This window comes from Daucus carota, chromosome 1 (assembly GCF_001625215.2).
Source record: "Daucus carota subsp. sativus chromosome 1, DH1 v3.0, whole genome shotgun sequence".
In the NCBI taxonomy this organism is placed as follows: Eukaryota; Viridiplantae; Streptophyta; class Magnoliopsida; order Apiales; family Apiaceae; genus Daucus; species Daucus carota.
The window spans coordinates 36512474-36531697 of NC_030381.2; the positions used below are offsets into that span (position 1 = coordinate 36512474).

General features: G+C 38.1%; 3 protein-coding genes across 3 annotated transcripts in view; all 3 read right to left on the reverse strand.

The window, feature by feature from the left end:
• LOC108209902 (large ribosomal subunit protein eL42) overlaps window positions 1–19224 on the reverse strand; it is a 91850-nt gene that overhangs the window by 16760 nt on the left and 55866 nt on the right. The window lies entirely within an intron of this gene.
• On the reverse strand, window positions 8474–11780 carry LOC108221965 (protein MAIN-LIKE 1-like). Its single transcript, XM_017395840.2, has 5 exons — window positions 11682–11780; window positions 10899–11591; window positions 10112–10191; window positions 9504–10023; window positions 8474–9408 (listed from the first exon to the last, which is right to left on the reverse strand). The coding sequence occupies exons 1-5, from the start codon at window positions 11775–11777 to the stop codon at window positions 8626–8628; spliced, it is 2172 nt and encodes a 723-aa protein (XP_017251329.2). The 5' UTR covers window positions 11778–11780; the 3' UTR covers window positions 8474–8625.
• On the reverse strand, window positions 15418–17471 carry LOC108215445 (cytochrome P450 86B1). The gene is made up of 2 exons (XM_017387954.2): window positions 16119–17471; window positions 15418–15995 (listed from the first exon to the last, which is right to left on the reverse strand). Exons 1-2 carry the CDS (start codon window positions 17358–17360, stop codon window positions 15600–15602), a joined length of 1638 nt encoding a protein of 545 aa, XP_017243443.1. The 5' UTR covers window positions 17361–17471; the 3' UTR covers window positions 15418–15599.

Consider the following 19224-nt stretch of genomic DNA (forward strand, 5'->3'; position numbering starts at 1 on the left):
TCCTAGTAGTAAACTTGCGGCAAGAGTTGTTGAATTTCATCTGGGCCAGCTCTCGAGCGTGCTCTTCGGCCTGGCGACGTTTCTCCTGTAAGATCTCCTCTTTAAGGCTCATTGGAGCCCCCCCTGGATGCTGATTCGTCGCCATCCGTCCCATTGGTGGGCGACGCTTTTGTTGCACGACCGGTTGTTGGTTGTTCTGGTTGCTGCGCATTCCTCCCAACAATAGCTCCGGTTGTCTTCTCTCTTGTTTTTTTAGGCGTTTTTCATAGCCGGGGGTCATTGGTGCCTTGCCCTTATCCATTTTGGGGTGATTGAAGTGATTAAAAGAAGAAGTGTTGCAATGACAAACAATAAAATGAGTGAAGTGTATGTGTTGAATGTATGGGGGAGAACATATTTATAGGACAGCTCCACATTGAATTATTGTTGTAATATTATGTATATTCAAAAGTAGTTGCAGTTATGACATAATTAAAAATTTGTATTATGGCAACTCCCTGCACTGCTCTTCTTGCATGTTTAAAATTTCGAAATGACAAGTCTCTGCTGCATTTTTGTCTAGGGTATCTTGAAATTTTCTTCAGCTTTCTTTTGCAGGTACTTTATACAAAGCATGCATATTACTGTAGAGTTGGAGTGTGTTGTCAAGCTATCATGTCATGCTTATTGCTGTACACATGTGAACCATGTCTTTTTGCAGAACCTCTTGTATCTTTTTCAGTCAAAGTTGTAATTCATTGATCCCCCTTGAAAATAATGCATTACTAGTGACCTGCAGCTTTTTTTTTTGCAGAACCTTTAATTTATGCCCTACTGTTGATCATGTGAACCTCTGCATTATAAGATACGACTGTTCTCATTAGAAAAATTTGTATCAAAAATATTACTCTATCGTTAGTGGAAATTTTGAAAATATTATATATTGAGTTTCACACATTTTTTATGAATGGTATTACATCCAAAATGAAAGATTCCGAGTCCTACTATTTTTGCTAATATTTTTAGATTTTTAAAATTTTATCAACTATTTATTTTTAATTTTTTGATTGTTTTATTTGATTTAAATAAAAATAAATAGGAGAAGTTTTTATTCCGTTTATTTATCCCGTTTATTTATTGCTTTAACACCATAAGCAATAAGTTTATGTAAATGCTTCTGTTTCGTACAAGTGCTTGAAACCCCTTTTATCAAAGGAGCAATTATAACTCCTCCTGCTCATGCACAGTATACGTATAGTCACCTCCTATGCATTATTACACTTGTGAAGCACCAATTATTCAACTAGCTAGCCTACTATTCATGCACAGTATGTTTCTCTTTATATGTTGCAGGTCTCCATGCACCAATTACTAAGAATTTTTGCCTAACATTAATTCCTTGGCCAGTTGCCTTATAAATTGAACTCAATTTCAACATTTCAACTACGAAAATACATCGAAAACAATATTTCTTTCATTACTTCAACTGCACCAAGATGGAAAAGGGTAAAAGGCCAATGTCCCCCGGATACGAAAAACGCCTGCAACGGCAACAACAGAGAAGACAACAACCGGAGCTATTGTTGGGAGGGATGCGCAGCAACCTAAACAACCAACGACCTGCATTAGCTCCTAAAAGCAAACCACCACAGACGTTGGAGATCAAGCGGGATCATGCGTACTATTTGCAACGTAAGTTTTCTACTAGGAGAGCTCGAAACGGCAAAGATTGGGTGCCGACAGAGCAGGAGGTTGAGGATGAGGGCAGACGTTATCCTGAAGTTGATAAACTTTTAGAAGACAGACTTCGTCCGTTGGGTGTTGCATTTTCTGATGATCGCTACAATCGATACATGGCTGGAATTGAGCAAGAATGCGATGCATTGCAGGCTAAACTTGATGCACGTGATGAAGCTGATTATTGGGCAATTTGGGGAGATGTTGACGCTGAGGACGATGATGATGAAACCGAAGAATATGGTTCCGACTATATTGTGGACATCACCAAGGATTGAGAACTTATGTCATGTTCTCATTTGAAAACAATATGTAATTTTCTTTAAGTTTATGTAAATTCAGTTTATGTAATGCTTTTGTTTCGTTTAAGTTTATGTAATGCTTCTGTTTCCTTTAAGTTTATTTATGGGATAAATATCACGTTGGTGACTCGTTTCGTCCAAATGTATCAATTGAGTGACTCATTTCCAAATTGACTCAAATTGAGTGAAGTGTATGTGTTGAATGTATGGGGGAGAACATATTTATAGGACAGCTCCACATTGAATTATTGTTGTAATATTATGTATATTCAAAAGTAGTTGCAGTTATGACATAATTCAAAATTTGTATTATGGCAACTCCCTGCACTGCTCTTCTTGCATGTTTAAAATTTCGAAATGACAAGTCTCTGCTGCATTTTTGTCTAGGGTATCTTGAAATTTTCTTCAGCTTTCTTTTGCAGGTACTTTATACAAAGCATGCATATTACTGTAGAGTTGGAGTGTGTTGTCAAGCTATCATGTCATGCTTATTGCTGTACACATGTGAACCATGTCTTTTTGCAGAACCTCTTGTATCTTTTTCAGTCAAACTTGTAATGCATGCACAGAAGAACAGTAACTGCAATTTAAAGGGGCGAGTAGACTACTCATATTTAAAGTTTGATATGACAAGTCCTTGCAGTTTGATATGTTATTGAAGGATTCATTGATTCCCCTTGAAAATAATGCATTACTAGTGAACTGCAGCTTTTCTTTTTGCAGAACCTTTAATTTATGCCCTACTGTTGATCATGTGAACCTCTGCATTATCAGATACGACTACGGCTCATTAGAAAAATATTTGCTAATATTTTTAGATTTTTAAAATTTTATCAACTATTTATTTTTAATTTTTTGATTGTTTTATTTGATTTAAATAAAAATAAATAGGAGAAGTTTTTATTCCGTTTATTTATCCCGTTTATTTATTGCTTTAACACCATAAGCAATAAGTTTTTGTAAATGCTTCTGTTTCGTACGAGTGCTTGAAACCCCTTTTATCAAAGGAGCAATTATAACTCCTCCTGCTCATGCACAGTATACGTATAGTCACCTCCTATGCATTATTACACTTGTGAAGCACCAATTATTCAACTAGCTAGCCTACTATTCATGCACAGTAGGCTTCTCTTTATATGTTGCAGCTCTCCATGCATATTGAATCACATCTAAACACAGCAAACCCAGTTTGAAACTCTTCAAAAATTAGAGAAGCACACAAACACCCAAAAACACACAACCACAAAAATGGCAAGCTACGTAAACGTGAACATCTTCTGGGGCGGTGAAATCGTGAAGCAAGATAACGATGTTATCTATACGGCTGATCCAAAAGAGATGAGGTTTATCGAATTCGGCACTACATTGGAAGAGTTACACGATATTGTGTATGAGGTTATGAACATAAGTAGGCATCACTGGAATTTGAAACTCAGTTTCAAATATCCTAGACTTGGTGTCGGTAACCTCGTAACAGGATATTTTGTAAAGTCCATTAGGTCGGACGACGATGTGAGGAGGATGCTAAGCATCCCCGGACGATTTTTGTATGGGATGGGAGACGTATGGATGTTTGTTGAAGCTGAGAGTGTTGCTCAGCAAAGCCAACCCTATCAAGCCCCATGGACCCAACAATCTGGGCAGTCGCATACATTACTTGATAGCCAACAATATGATGGGAACTATGCAGGAAACTGTGGTGGGGGTTACGGTGGCGACTATGGAGGAAGCGAGTTGGGGTCTATGGCCGGATGGTCAAATAGCGTATTCCAAAGTGGCTACAACTACGGGACCGTAGGGCATACAGAAGTTGCTGAGGAGGACATACAATTGTCGCAGCCTCGTCAAACGCGAGACAGAAGTGCAGCTGTGAATCTTGCACTTCACGGGGACGAAGAAGATGAAGAAAATGCCACGGAAAGAGCATTAACTACAAGTGACGATTCGGATTGGAATCTGTCAGACGAAGAGGTTGAGGAAGAATCTGAAGACTTTTCAGAAGCCGACTCGGATGAAGTCCGAGAGGGGAATACCTCGTTGCAGACGCGCGATATGTCTGTTTATGTACCAAGGGCTGCATGGTTTGGATCTCAGCAGTACGAGACTGAGATAGTGTCCAATGTGGACACTATCATGTCCCACGGGTTCAATCCATCCGTTGATGAGTTAGGCGTCGGAGCCATGTTTCGTAACAAAGAGGTTCTAATCTCGGCGGTTAAGGAGGCACATATTAAAATGAATCGGAACTTTGTTGTGCAAAAAAGCACTACGCAAAAATACAAAGTCAAGTGTACAGTCTATGATTGTAAGTGGAAGTTAAGGGCGGCGAAGAAAAAGCAGCACGGTATGTTTGAAATCACAGAATGTCCTGAGACACACACGTGCTTGTTGGATAGGCCGACACAGGATCATAAGAAGATTTCAGCAAAAATGATAGGGTCACTGGTTGCTCCACACGTAAGTCGCACAACCTATTGTCTCTTATTGACACTGATTTTTTGTCCTTTTGATTGTTAATACTTGTTCGTTTCAACAGATTTCACAAACCCCAAATCTTAGGGTAACAAACATTATAACAATGGTGAACGATGAGTTCCAGCACATTGTTAGTTACAGCAAAGCGTGGAGGGGGAAGATGGCTGCAATGGAGACCCTTTATGGCAATTGGCAGACTACCTATAATGAGTTACCACGGTTCCTCTCTGTCATGGCAAGTACAAATCCAGGGAGCGTAATGGAGATTGATGCGGTTCCACATCAAACTGAGACTGGCAAATCTGTATTTGTTCGCGCATTCTGGTGTCTGAAGGCGATCATTGATGGCTGGCAGCACGCTCGCCCAGTCATTTCAATTGATGGTACATTCCTCAAGGGAAAGTACAATGGAAAGTTGCTGGTTGCGGTGGGAGTGGACGCTAACAACCACCAATATCCAATCTGTTTTGCCCTCGTGGATGAGGAGACTACGGAGAACTGGTCCTGGTTCCTACGCCTTCTACGAATACATGTATGCCGAGAGAGACTTGGCGTTTGTATTATATCGGACCGTTCCCCCGGGATCCTCGCTGCAGTGAATGACGAGCGCAACGGCTTCACTGAACCTTTTGGTGTTCACAGATACTGCCTCCACCATGTGAGAAGCAACTTCTCCAAACATCACCCGGGGAATGACTTGAAGATGTTCATGTGGCTAGCAGGCCGAACACCACAAATAAGCAAGCACGAGGCTTACATGAAACATATTGCCCGCATTTCTCACCAAGCGGTGACATATTTGCGGGAGATAAATCCTGCCTTGTGGACCATCTGTCATGACACAGGCCACGCTCGTTACGGCCAGGCCACTACCAACGTGACGGAGAGTTTCAATGGCAACATTCGACAAGCTCGCTTCCTACCGGTCACCGCAATGATGGAATTCCTCTTTTACAAAACTGTAAGGACGGTGAACAAGGAGAGAAACGCTGCTCTAGAAAGCATGCAAGAAGGTCATGAACTCTGCCTGCGAGCTAGGAGAATGTTGGAAACCAATACTGAGAGGGCTAACGCCCACCACGTTGAAACATTTCATCAAAACGCCAAAAAATTTCATCAAAAAATATAGGGAAGGGAGTTTTGTAAATGCGTCAAAACGCCAAAAAATAAGCTAATTTGAGTCGAAAAATGACTTTTATGACCATTTTCTGGGGTCGAAAAATCAAGTGTAGTTTTGTAATCATGTTTTGGAACATAATTTGATCGTTTTTTAATAGGATAAGGGCATTTTTTGAAATTCTTGAAAATGCAAAGAACTACCATTTTCCACGAATATATTGATTTTTCAGACCACTTTCACGAGTCAAAAAAACATATTTTCGGATACCATTTCTTCATGAAATTTTTTCCTACCATAGTCTTCACACCCTATTTGGATGGGAAGCAAAAAATTTCATCAAAAAATATAGGGAAGGGAGTTTTGTAAATGCGTCAAAACGCCAAAAAATAAGCTAATTTGAGTCGAAAAATGACTTTTATGACCATTTTCTGGGGTCGAAAAATCATAATTTGGAGTGCTTTCACCCCCAATTTTGTTGGTTAACAAAAATCAACGTAAACAAGTGTACTTTTGTAATGCGTGAAAATGACCAAAATATGCCAGTTTTACTAAGAATGACTTTCCGGACCCGGTTTTCGGGGCCTAAAAACCATGTTTTGGAACATAATTTGATCGCATAATTTGAAAGAAGCTAATTAGTTATGTTCGCCCGAAGAGAGGGCGAACATATAATGGGTTGTTTTGTAAATATTGAATTGATATTATTTTATTGATTAGTCATCAGTTGAAGTGATAATTGAGTAAATTTGTTTATATATAGTTAGAACTAAGGCCATACACATACTCGAACTTCTCATCTGCTCATACTAAAAACATCTCATGGACAAGCAGAAACAATCTAGAAAGCTTGACGACGGGATGGAAGAATGGAGTTGTACAAAAACGAGAAGACTTGTTTCAATTGCCATGGAAAGGGATGCGGAGAAGATGAAGTTTGCTACGGAGATGCGGTTGTTGGAGTATCGAGAAGCGAGACAGGGCAAACACTGGGTGCCGACTAAGGATGAGACCCATATTGAAGTTCTGCATGGAGTCGGTCGCCCGCTACGTGAATATCACTACAGAAAAGACCGGGATATAAATGATGCCTTCTTGAAAGGAAAGATCACGGATGAGGAAAGGATAGGTTTGCTGAGAGAAAGCTCGGCAGAATACGCTGCAAAAGTAAAAGTCATTGAGAAATCAAATTTTGATGCTTATGCAAAGCAGTTGTAATTTTGTTTTCAAAAGAAATAATAAAGATGCATTTATTCGTACTTATATTTATTGGAATAAAATACAAATGATATTTGTCAATCAGAATCATTGGCACCGGTTGAGTCTTCGTCAGACATGTAGAAATCCGAGTTGTAATTTGGATTTTGAAGCAGTGCACATTCTTCTTCGAAAGACATTTCTCTTCCGCTAGCAGTTGCCGAGTCTCTGGCCAACTGATACATGTACATACGACATCGGCGCAACAACATTCTGTTGTTCTCTTCCCTGATCTGCTCCACTCCTGCAATCACTTTCATTCGATATTCACCCCAACTACCCTGGAACCTATATTCCGGATAAATAGCTAACGAGTCACGGGCCGGGAGTTTTGCACCTAGAGCTATAAGATCATTTCTCAACTGGTCGGATTCTTCAAGACGATGAGCCCACTCGCGCCGAACACCAGCGAAATACTCTCTCGGATCGCTGTATTTTAAACTCTCGTAATCATCATTTCTTTCTACTAGCAACCACTTTCTACTTGATGAGTACATTGTGGGTGTAATTATAGATTGAAATTTTTCAGGTGTCTCTATGTGTATAAGTTCAGAATGTGAAAGCAAATATAGAGTTCAAAAGCACTGTAGCCATGTGAATATTTTCGGTGCACAGAGAGATTCGTCCTCTGTAGCCTTTGACTGTAGCCATGTGAATATGTTTGGTGCACAGAGAGTAAATGACTGTAGCCATTTGAATATGTTTTGGACTTTGCAATGATAAAATGGTGCAGAGAGATTCGTCCTCTGTAGCCATGTGAAATTATTGTGGCCTTTTGCAATGATATTGTGGCCTTTTGCACTGTAGCCATGTGAAATTGTTGTGTTCTGCCCTTTGCACTGTAGCCATGTTAATGGTTCAGTACACCCATGTGAGTAAAGTGGTGGAGGTGTGTGAAATGCTTCCGGCCATGTGAAACTGCATAGATTCCCTTACTGTAACCATGATAAAAGTAAAGTAAATGGCATAGTGGGGGGTGCTGTAGCCATGTGAGCCACTACATTGGCAGAGATTCCATTATTTTCTTCAACAATAATGCTGAGTGAACATGTGTATGAAGGGAGCCTACTTAGGAAATTGGGGTTATAAATAGTGGAAAACTTCATGTTCGCCCCCCAGTCGGGCGAACATACAAGGGCTTGCCTCGTATCACTTGCGTTTACACTCCTCGCTTTTTTAATTACCACAAACTCAATTATCATACTACTTGACTTGCCCATTTGGATCTTGTGACTCACCGTTTTGGATGTTTAACACGCAACTACCTGTTCTATACGCTCGATTATCTGTTTTTTCTATCGTGATTATTTTGCTAGTATTTTAAAAAAAATTGAATTTTTTTTTCAAATTTTATTTAATTGAAAATTTTAATTTATTATTTATAAATTAAATTTTTCCACACCATTTAAAATATATTTAAAAAATTTCTAAATAATTAAAAAGCTCTCGTGCCTTGCACGGCCTATAAGCTAGTATTTTAAAAAAAAGGTGGTTAGTTTTGTAAAGAAGTTGTTTAGGGTGGTTAGAAATTTGAAGGAGCCTCATTTATTATGTTATGTCATTTGTTATGTTATCATGTAAACGGAAAGTGCTAACATTATAGAACAATATGAGTGAACAAAAAACATAAACATAATAAAAGTACATAAACCGTTCTACCCGAATAAAAGTACATAAAGATAAACATAATGCATTATCAAATGCATAATAAAAGTGCATACACATAAACAAAGTACATACGAGGGGAAGCCAAAAAGCCTACTTCTTCGTATGCCCGAAGAAGTGACTTCCAGTGTGACATCTACGACCCTTCCCCTTCGCAGCTCTAGGTGGCTGCTGTCTCTGCTCATGCTCGGATGGCTCCTCATCGTCAGACTCATCCTCAACCTCCGACGGCTGTGCTGCTGCTCTCGGTGGACGCACAGGTGCGTACGCCCAGGGGCTACTATCCCCCGCAAATGCAGCAAAAGCGGGTAAAGGTGTGGTAAAACCCTGGCCGCTGGTGGACATCATCGGCGTGAACGTGACAGGTGGACTCCCGAATCTGTATGTACTGCTCCCAAAGGACGGGTCCTGGGTGAATGGGGGAGGTGTGTGATCCTCTAAGAATGACATGTCAGGACGATATACATATGACTCTGACAAGTGATCCTGTGACGGACCCTCATCGTCCTGTGCCTCATCATCCCCTAATCTGCTCCTTTGGGGCCATGGAACCCCCTCAGATGTAGAAGGCTGAATGAATGGAGACCAACCACCAGCCTCAAAAGTACCTGCTCCATCATGACCTGCAGAATGTGAGGTGCCTGCAAGGTGTGAGCTACCCACATGGGTGTAGTAAGTGCCCTCTTCGGGCACTACCGGTGTGACTGGTGGTCGTCCCCTACGCCCTGCAGGAGCCCGTGCCCTAGGTCTGGCAGGGGCCTGTTCCGTAGGTCGACGCTGTACACGAGTAACCATATCCTGTAAAATATGGTTTGCCAGACCCAAATCAGGAGCATAAGGGTCAATGGCACGCTGCATAGCGGATAACTGCTCCTCCTGTTTACAAACATGTATATTTAAGTCAGAACAGTGTGCAAAACAAGCTGAGAACATGTATATTTAAGCATGTATATTTAAGCATGTATATTTACCAGTTCCTGTGGCGAGAGCTGTGTTCCCTGGAAGGCACCCTCCTGCTGTGGCCAGTGTAAGGGGTTAATGATGATTCGACGTGTGACCCTGTGGAACCATGGGAGGTATGAGGCAGTGCAACCCTCGCCATGCATAAGTGGAGGAGATGCGAGGGCACGCTCCATGCGCGTATCCCAAAGATCAACAAATGGCTCCCTCGCGTACATCCAATCAACCTGCTCGTTGTAGTGGTCGTGCAGGTCCTGATGATTAGGGTAGGGAGAGGAATATGGTACACCCTGCATAAAACCAAACTGCCTCGTCACCCTGTCCGTGTAGCACCACTCGACGTAGGACATGTACATCATGGGGGCGGGAGCCGTCCAACGCAAGTACACAGTGGCCTCCGGGTGATGCTCTGCAGGTAAATCAGCATATGGCCTCCATCGAAACTGTCGGGGTGTCAACGCATCCAACTCATATTGTGTCATGCGGCTCTGCGCATGCGGCACCTGACAACGCCTAAGTGGCGCCTTCCACCTACAGTGGAAGTTGGCATAAGTGCTCAGAGGTTATACATGCAACAAATATGAATTGAAGTTAATCAACAAAAGGAGTGACAACATACCTCAGCGCCAGCGGGTACTCGAACAAGGGTTGACCCCTGTGCCTAGGCGCTAGTGACGGAAAGCGCTCGTAAATCCACACCTAGCGGCAAGGTTAGTACAAGTGCACATGATGAATAAATAATACAACAATAAAGACGAGAAATAAATATTACTTAATTTTAAATTCGAAATAATTATCTCTAACTATTTTTACAAATCTGATTATTTTTATTTATTGGAATAATATAACATTGTATAATTTAAATTAAAATTGGCACTACCACTACTTAATTTAAACTAGTAATCTAAACTAAAATTAGCACTACCACTACTAATCAACAACAATCATCACCAACTACTAATCTATTTAATTTAATGGTGTCAAGTTTACTTTTAAATTCGATTTAATTTAATTTCATTAAATTCAATAAAAGCTAAAATTAAATTGATTATATTTAGTCTACTCTTAACGTAAATAATACAATAATCATCACCAACTACTAATCTAAACTAAAATTATCACTACCACTACTAATCAACAACAATCATCACCAACTACTAATCTAAACTAAAATTATCACTAACATAAGCTACTACCAAATACCAACTAACAAAACCCATTATAAATTATCAAACAAATTACTAATCAAGTCTAATTTTTAATTCATTCAAAATATGAGATCTACACTAATTTTCCCAATTTTATAATTCGAAAAAATTAGCGGCAAGGTTAGTACAAGTGCACATGATGAATAAATAATGCAACAATAAAGACGAGAAAGAAAGTTGTGGTTGGTTTAGTATTACCTGTACCAATGTGGCGTAGCCACAGAAATCAATACAGTTAGCCCTGCTAGAAGAACATAGCTTCTGGTATAGGAAGCCAAGAACAGCACTACCCCAGCTATACCGACGCAGCTGGTCCATGTCCCTCATTAACCATAGAAGGTCAAGCTGCACGCGGTTCCCGCTGCTGTGGGGGAACAATGATCCAATAACGCATAGTAGGTGCGCCCGAATATGGTAGGTAAGCTGTACACCATAACCTATATCCTCTGGATCCAACTGCTCCAACCGCTCACAAGACCCGAAGTTATCCACAAGCCATTTGATCTTTAAACCACCTCGGTTAACATCGTCCTTGGCTTCTGGTAATAGCCCAAGAAATTCGCCTACTAGCACGCGCCTTTCCTCCACGCTGCTACTCGCTCCACGGAGGATCAGTGGATCACCCTCAGTGGGTAACCCGAGAATGTGATGAACATCCTCAAGAGTGATAGTGGCCTCTCCGAACGGCAGGTGGAAGGTGTGCGTCTCTCCACGCCATCTCTCAATAAAGGCTGTAATCAAACCCCTGTCGTGCTTGAACTGTCCCAGCCTAAATATGCAATCAAATCCTAAATCCCTGATTGCATCCATGATCATCTGATGCGGTCTGTGGGCTCGAACTGCCTTCCAATACTCCCCAAAGTTTGTCCTCAATCTGAAATCAGGGGGTGGCTGAAATAATTGTAGTGCACAAAATATTAGTCCCTATAGGCTACAGACTCATACAAATGTAAAAAAAATTGCACTAAAGAAGGAGTTTACCTCTATGTTGTCCCACACAACCTGAGACCTGTGCACAGACTGTAATGTCAACAAACTCCCGTCTAAAGGTCCGGGACCAGAACGACCGACATTCATCTGCGAAATTAAATTCAAAATATTTGTTATTAAATTTGAAATTGTTTCATTAAATCCAATATTCGAAATAATTTTCATTTTAATTGTAAATGTATTTATGTCTAACTAATTTTACAAATCTGAATTTTTTTTTTTATTATATTTTATATTATATTTTATATTATATTTTATATTACTTAATTTTAAATTCGAAATAATTATCTCTAACTATTTTTAAAAATCTGATTTTTTTTATTTATTGGAATAATATAATATTGTATAATTTAAATTAAAATTAGCACTACCACTACTTAATTTAAACTACTAATCTAAACTAAAATTAGCACTACCACTACTAATCTATTTAATTTAATGGTGTCAAGTTTACTTTTAAATTCGATTTAATTTAATTTCATTAAATTCAATAAAGCTAAAATTAAATTTATTATATTTAATCTACTCTTAACGTAAATAATACAATAATCATCACCAACTACTAATCTAAACTAAAATTATCACTACCACTACTAATCAACAACAATCATCACCAACTACTAATCTAAACTAAAATTATCACTAACATAAGCTACTACCAAATACCAACTAGCAAAACCCATTATAAATTATCAAACAAATTACTAATCAAGTCTAATTTTTAATTCATTCAAAATATGAGATCTAATTTTTAATTTTTTATGCAATATTTGTTATTAAATTCGAAAATTATTTTAATTAAATCAAAAATTCATAATAATTCCTATTTCGGTATAATATTTTTTTAATTCCAAAATTCGAAATAATTCCATTTTTTAATTCCAAAATTCGAAATAATTCAAATTAAATTCGAAAATGTGAGATTGCTTATTTTTATTCTATTTTTTAACGTAAAACACCCAAATTTAATCTACTAACCTAATTTCTAAATTTAATCTACTAACCTAATTTCTAAAATTAACATAATCTACTAACAAATACCAACTAACAACATTCATTATAAATCATCATACAAAATTACTAATCAAGCTAAGAACAATCATTATAAAATTTATAAAAATACATGCATGCAATTTGATGAGATTGAGAATGGTGAAAAAACCTTGAAAATGGGGTGAAATTGATTAATTGATTCGGTGAAAGTAGCAAAGCAAGCGCCCTTTTTCCCCTTTTCTTTGTCCGGATCTCACTTTTTTCTCCAAATTCAAGCTTGCAATGTGTGTGCAATGTGTGTGTAATGTGTGTGTAAATTGAGGCTGGTGTCGCAAAATGAAGAAGAAGAAGAGGGGCTGGGGAGGTTTTGTGTGATTAAAGGGACAGGTGGCCGCCCGTGACTGGGCCGGCCACGTCACACCTGCACAGACATGTTCGCCCGTCGCAGGGGCGAACACAACACCATGGCTTCGTACTGTTCGCCCGTAGGTTGATCTCGGCTGAAAAAAAAGTTTTCTGCTATGTTCGCCCGAGGTGTGTTGAATTAGGGTGGTTAGTTTTGTGAAACGAAAATTTGGGTGGTTAGTTTTGTAAAGATTTTGTTCCGGGTGGTCAGTAATTTGAAGGAGCCCACTATATCCCTTCTGGCCTAAGCTATCAATATGTCAGCAATGATTAGTTTATAGTACCACTGGGGTCGCATCATTTTACAATACAACAAGGATATGGAAACTTTCTGATCATTTAAATAATCATAAAGTCCTCTATTAATATTTTCAGTGATGAAACACAATTTATATTCAATACTCAAAAGTAAGTTCCTCGAAATCTAGAAACAAAGACAATAGCATTGTGTGACCTGCTTAACGTGCCAGCTTGTACTAACAGTTCTAAATGAATTACTTGTAATTTTGTATGTGCGTCTAATGATATGTTATCTGCACGTCGGATCCGATTGGATTCGTTGAATTTTGTTTTGTTGGATGTATTCTCGGATGATAAGAACCTGTCGAGCTATTTTTCTATTTTACCATTATATAAGTAGGAACATAAACTGAACTAAACATCCTCTATTCTCTATTTTTCATGGATCGATCGAGTTGGCAAAACTCGATCATCAAAACTGAGATAAAATTTGTGTAGATCGCAGAGTAATTTGTGTAGTCAATTATTGTTCATCTTCTGTTTGCTTAGTTTTAAGAGTCTCCTTTCCTTCTCTAATTAACTCGTCCCAAACATATGAACTCACTTAGCGAGCTACTTAAAAGCTAAAAAATAGGAATAGGGCCGTCAACGAATCAACAAAAATCAAGTTTTTACTTGTCAAGTTCCAGATTGAGTTTTTACTGGTTGAGGTTCATTAATGGTACTAAACTTATCTAGCATTTTTTGTTGTTGAACCCAAATTCGTTAGGAAAAGAATCGGTGCGAATAAGTCGAATCAATTTGAGTTCGAGTTGGGTCTGAATGTTGGTGTAGATTAAAAAAGAAATCCTTAAAAGTTCAATTAATATCTAAGAACTTATAATATTTATTGAAAATCCAATTCTATAGATATTGAAATATACTTATTTTAATAATGTTATAAAAATATCATAAAATAAAAAACACATTCAATATGAAATTATAGTAGTGAACTGGACAAATTGCATATACTTCAAACAACTCCAGTTACGAATTGATTTTATTTTATTTTGATAATATTTTTTAATGATACGGCCGTACGAATATCAAGATCTACTTATTTTAATGATATTAAAAAAATAAAACATATTTTTGATGTGAATTTTTAAGAGTAAACTAGTAAATAGAATACTATTTTAAACAACTCTGATCCTGAATTGATGTTTTTCCCAGAATATTTATTGATGATCTAATTGTACGGAAGCTACGATCTATTTTTTCTAATGATTTTACAAAAATATCAGAAAGATAAAATAATATTTGATGTGAAATTTTAATAGTCAATTATTAAAACTAATACTCTTCTAAATAAGTCGGATCCCGAACTGATATTTTATTTTTTTTCCCAAAATATATCTTGATGATTCGATCGTACAGATGAGATCTACTATAATGTTACAAAAATATAAAAAATATATATAGTTAATGTGAAATTGTAATAATTAACCAATAATATTACTACCAATTCAAATAAGTCTAGTCGCAAATTGATGTTATATTTTTTTTAAAAAATTTGATGATTTAACTGTAAGGATTTTAGGATCTATTTATTTTAATGATGTCATAAAATATCAATAAGAAAATAAAAATATTACATTTCATCATCCCGTACACATTAAAAATATAGAATTTATATATAGGGTCATATTCTGTTAAACAAGTCGATTTCAACTTTAATAAGTCGAGTTCGAATCGAGTTCGAATCAAACACTAATATTACGGCAACAAATTGTTTACTGTTCAAACACTCCCCTCAATTCTTCATCAACAACCGAAAGTTGTGATGATTCAAGGATTTTCATACAATTTCAGTTACATGCTGCAATTTTCTATATATATAACTATCAATTCTCTTTGTAATCTCACTTAAACTTGGACCTGCAACTACACCAGGACGGACCTGCAAGTACTACAGATGTTATTAAATGGCTTCTTAATATGCTGCAGATGAGTGATGGGTTCATCCTATACCATTGTGACTAGAATTGGCCATGTTCAGAATTATGCTAACTGGTCCTTCTTTTTGTAAACATATTAAACATGATACAGATGATTGAATCAAAGTATAAATAAGCAATCCATCTAGACATTATTACAAAGTTTACAACTTCCCCAGCAATCTGATATGTCATCTTAGTTATAATACAATCCATTTCATATAACTAGGATAAAAAATATGAAAACAAGAACAGATAAGGTAACATATATGAAGCCAACCATGTACCAAGTATCTTAATTCGTACACTTCTGAAGCTCGGATTTGTGGCGCCTGTGTAGCTTCACCTTAAGGCCATGCTTCATGTACATAGTCAGAGCAAGCTTCGGCACAACAACATGATTTTTCTCCACCTTAACTTGATACTTGAATAATATTGAAGCTGCAGCATATTTCATTTGATAGTAAGCAAAGTCTCTCCCTAGGCACAGTCGAGGACCCCCGTTGAAAGCTGTGAACTTGTAGGCTGATTCGCTCATGTAGCGACCATCTCTGAGCCATCTTTCAGGCTTGAATTCCAAGTAGTCTTTTCCCCATATTCCTTCCATCCTTCCCATGCTGTAGATTGAGTATATTACTTTTGTTCCGCTCTTCAGAATTGTCCCGTCAGGGAAAACATCATCACTAATAACCTGAACATGACGCGTAACTTATAAGAGGGTCGCAGACAGAGTCTAGATTAAGATTTTTAATAATTTTACGAATTTTTGGCATATTATAAATCAGAAGAGATATAAGCTGAAATAATTAGGTACCTCCTTGTGGTCCACTGGCACGGATGGATACAATCTTAGAGCTTCTGACAGAGCAGCTTGCAGATAGTCCATTTTCTTAACTTCCTCTGGCCTGAATATGAGAGCATCTCCATCTATGCCTTTTTTTCCATCTTCCCTTTCACCTATGATTCGCGATATCTCAGAAAGAATTTGCTCCTCGACTTCAGGATTCCGATCAAGTAACCAGAAAAACCAGGTCAATGCAACGGATGAGGTATCCCTTCCAGCTAATATAAAGTTGACACAGATGTCACGCAAGAACTTGTCGGAAAAGGGCTGTCCTCTTTCATCCTTGAGTCTCATAAAAATTGTGAGGAGATCTGATCTTTGGTGGTCAGTATCATCTGTTATTGACAGCTCCTTCTTCCTTGCCCTGATGACTTCTTCAGCAAACGCGTCGACACCTTTTATAGACTGTTTCAGCGTCTTCTCACTCGCCACGTTGAGATACCTCATTGTTCTCCACACAAGTGTTGGAGTAACAAACCTAATTATAGCAGCCTCAGTAGCAGCTTCGAAGGCCTGAGCAAAGGCAATCGCGGGCAAGCCAGGTTGTAAACAGCCCGGATCGACTCCAAAAGCTATCATGCAAACATTATCAAATGTTAGTCTTAAAAGGATGTCTTGCAGATCAATTGTAGTGTTGTTTTGCACCGATTCCTCGAATACAGGCAGCAGTCTGGCGTGCACAAGCTCGAGCAATGACTCTGTGGTCAGATTCCGGAATTTAGCTGAGTGAAACTCAATGCTAGCCGTCTTCCTCTGCTGCTGCCACATCTCGTCATCTGCATTAAATATTCCATTCCCTAGAAGGTCCGAAAGAGCATCTCGGAAATACTCTCCCTTGGGATAATTAGAAAACTTAGTCTTGAGCAGATGCTCCAAGTTCCGCGGATCTGAAGTGACCACACACTTCAGATTAGTAAACCAGGGCCCCTGAAACGTAAACGTCCCATTCTGACGAATAAGTATATCAGTGAGCCATTCATACATGTTAGCCCGAACCCCGAAAACCAAAGAGGGCAACATTCCAATGACAGGCCACACAGGTAGGCCTTGTCGTTTTTTCTGTCGAAAGGCATAAATTACCACGAAAACCAGAAAGGCCATAAGAAGCTCCAGCAATTGGATATCAGGCAAGAAGAACCGCCTTTCTCCGAAAATAGGCATCCCGGAGTTTTCCAGAGAGGGGGAACCAGTAAAATTTGTTAAGCTATTCATGATGTTGAGGTGCTAAAAATGTGGTATAGCATGCTATGGTTAGTTAAGGGTGCTACTTATTGTGTCAAAAGGACAGAGGTAAGAGTTGTGTGAGTGTGTCTTGGCGTGTGCATGAATACGCTTATTTGGTGAACAGCATTGGAAGGGTGTTTATTCGTGTCACAAGCAAAATACCAAAGACATTCTTTGATTAAGCTTATGTTGACTTGTTGTTTGGAGGATAAGAGTTGATATGACTGTTAACCTAAGCATTACCAATATCACTAATCCTGACACGCCTTCTCTTTTGCCTTGTTGGTTAACTATTTCTTCACTTTTGTATTAGACACGCGATTAGTATAGTTAGCACAGTTCCTTCTGGCTTCTTATGTAATTATGACCGTTACAGATGAGACCACCCGCACAACCTCGCAAGATTTAATGTAACATCTCATGTCGGTTAGATAAAAAAATGTTTGGGTCACTCATAACTACGAATAAATAACCAATTTATATTAATTTTCTAGTAACAGGCTTGGATGTCGCATATGGTATCAGAACCAACTCTTCAAACCTCGATTAGGACCCATATGAGATGTTACATTTAAAGTGACGGTTAAAGTGAAAACCGATAGCGTAAAAATCATGCCTTAAGACACCTAAAAGGGTAAAAGTGAAAACGGACTGATATGAGTTGTTATTTTTAAATTGTCGGTTAAAGTGAAAAAGGAAAGTATAAAAATCATGGCCAATGACACCACTACATTTAAATTGACAGATAAAAAGGTAAAAGTGAAAACAGATAGGGTAAAAATCATGCTCAGATAACACTACTTTCCATGTGGATAGCATGGCCCCGCAGAAAAAAAAAACTGGAATTTTCGTTATCTAATTTACAAATTATTCTCTATTGTCAATGTTCTTGGTATGGAAGAAGTAAACTCTGTGCATGATTAATTTCCCAGAATCTTATTGTCTCCTTTAAGATCATTGCATGTGTAACAGTACTAATTGTAAGTAGATGGGATGGTCAGAAATCATGGGGTTTTACAATGCTGGACTGATCTCTGCATATGGGAGTTGCAGACCAGCTCTTTTACTATGTGAAAAATGGGTGCACTGACTGTATTAAATCATTTTGCCAGAGATTCATCACACATATATGGGCTATGCCTGAATGCCAATATTGTTTGACCTGTAATCTGGTACCCAAACCGACACTTCCTTAATCTTTATGCTTCCCGCGTTCAATTAAATATCAGGATCTTCCAAACCATGTCATTTGTGTAGTAAATTTTTTCATCAAATAGGCTCACAATGATGATTGTTTGAAATTTGATCATGCCGCAGATTCATTTTTTCATGCATTTTACTATTATGTTTTGTAGAGTGTGAGCTGCAGCAATTGATGGTTCTTAAAAGGCTTAAGGAACACTAATTAATGTTTTGTCTGATTGGAAACTGTTGGAAAAATTTATGAGGATTGAGGAACCAGCATATGCTTACTCTTACAGTTCATTACAGTTTAGGTCAAATCGTTATTCGCAGTTCTGGACAATTAGTTATATCGTAAATTTTTGAAAACCTACAAAGAAACAACAGATTGGCGTTGTACTAGGTAGGACTAATCTACCTTAAGGATAGGTGTGTTACTTGGAGTGTTTAAATTCCTTCTCTAATGTGGTCAAAGTCCTGATTACAGTTTACAGTTTGTTCGACAAACATTGTGAAAGAAACATATGATAGTGAGCTGTTTGATCAAGAAACTTCTTTTGGGTGTCCAGATAGACTTGAAAAGTGATGATCCAGTTTGCAATGCTTTTAAGAAACTTACTGCAATTTATCACCTGTACGGAATATCTAACAGAAAGATAGTGGGAAGTTT

Bases quoted from the DNA above. Each gene is read 5' to 3' on its own strand.
- LOC108221965 (XM_017395840.2), bottom strand. From the start codon at position 11,777: ATGAATGTCGGTCGTTCTGGTCCCGGACCTTTAGACGGGAGTTTGTTG. The intron at 11,592-11,681 runs GTAAACTCCTTC...CAATTATTTCAG, and splicing joins TTGTGTGGGACAACATAGAG to CCACCCCCTGATTTCAGATT. The intron at 9,409-9,503 runs GTAAATATACAT...GTTTGTAAACAG, and splicing joins AGCTCTCGCCACAGGAACTG to GAGGAGCAGTTATCCGCTAT.
- LOC108215445 (XM_017387954.2), bottom strand. From the start codon at position 17,360: ATGAATAGCTTAACAAATTTTACTGGTTCCCCCTCTCTGGAAAACTCC. The intron at 15,996-16,118 runs GTACCTAATTAT...CGTCATGTTCAG, and splicing joins TGCCAGTGGACCACAAGGAG to GTTATTAGTGATGATGTTTT.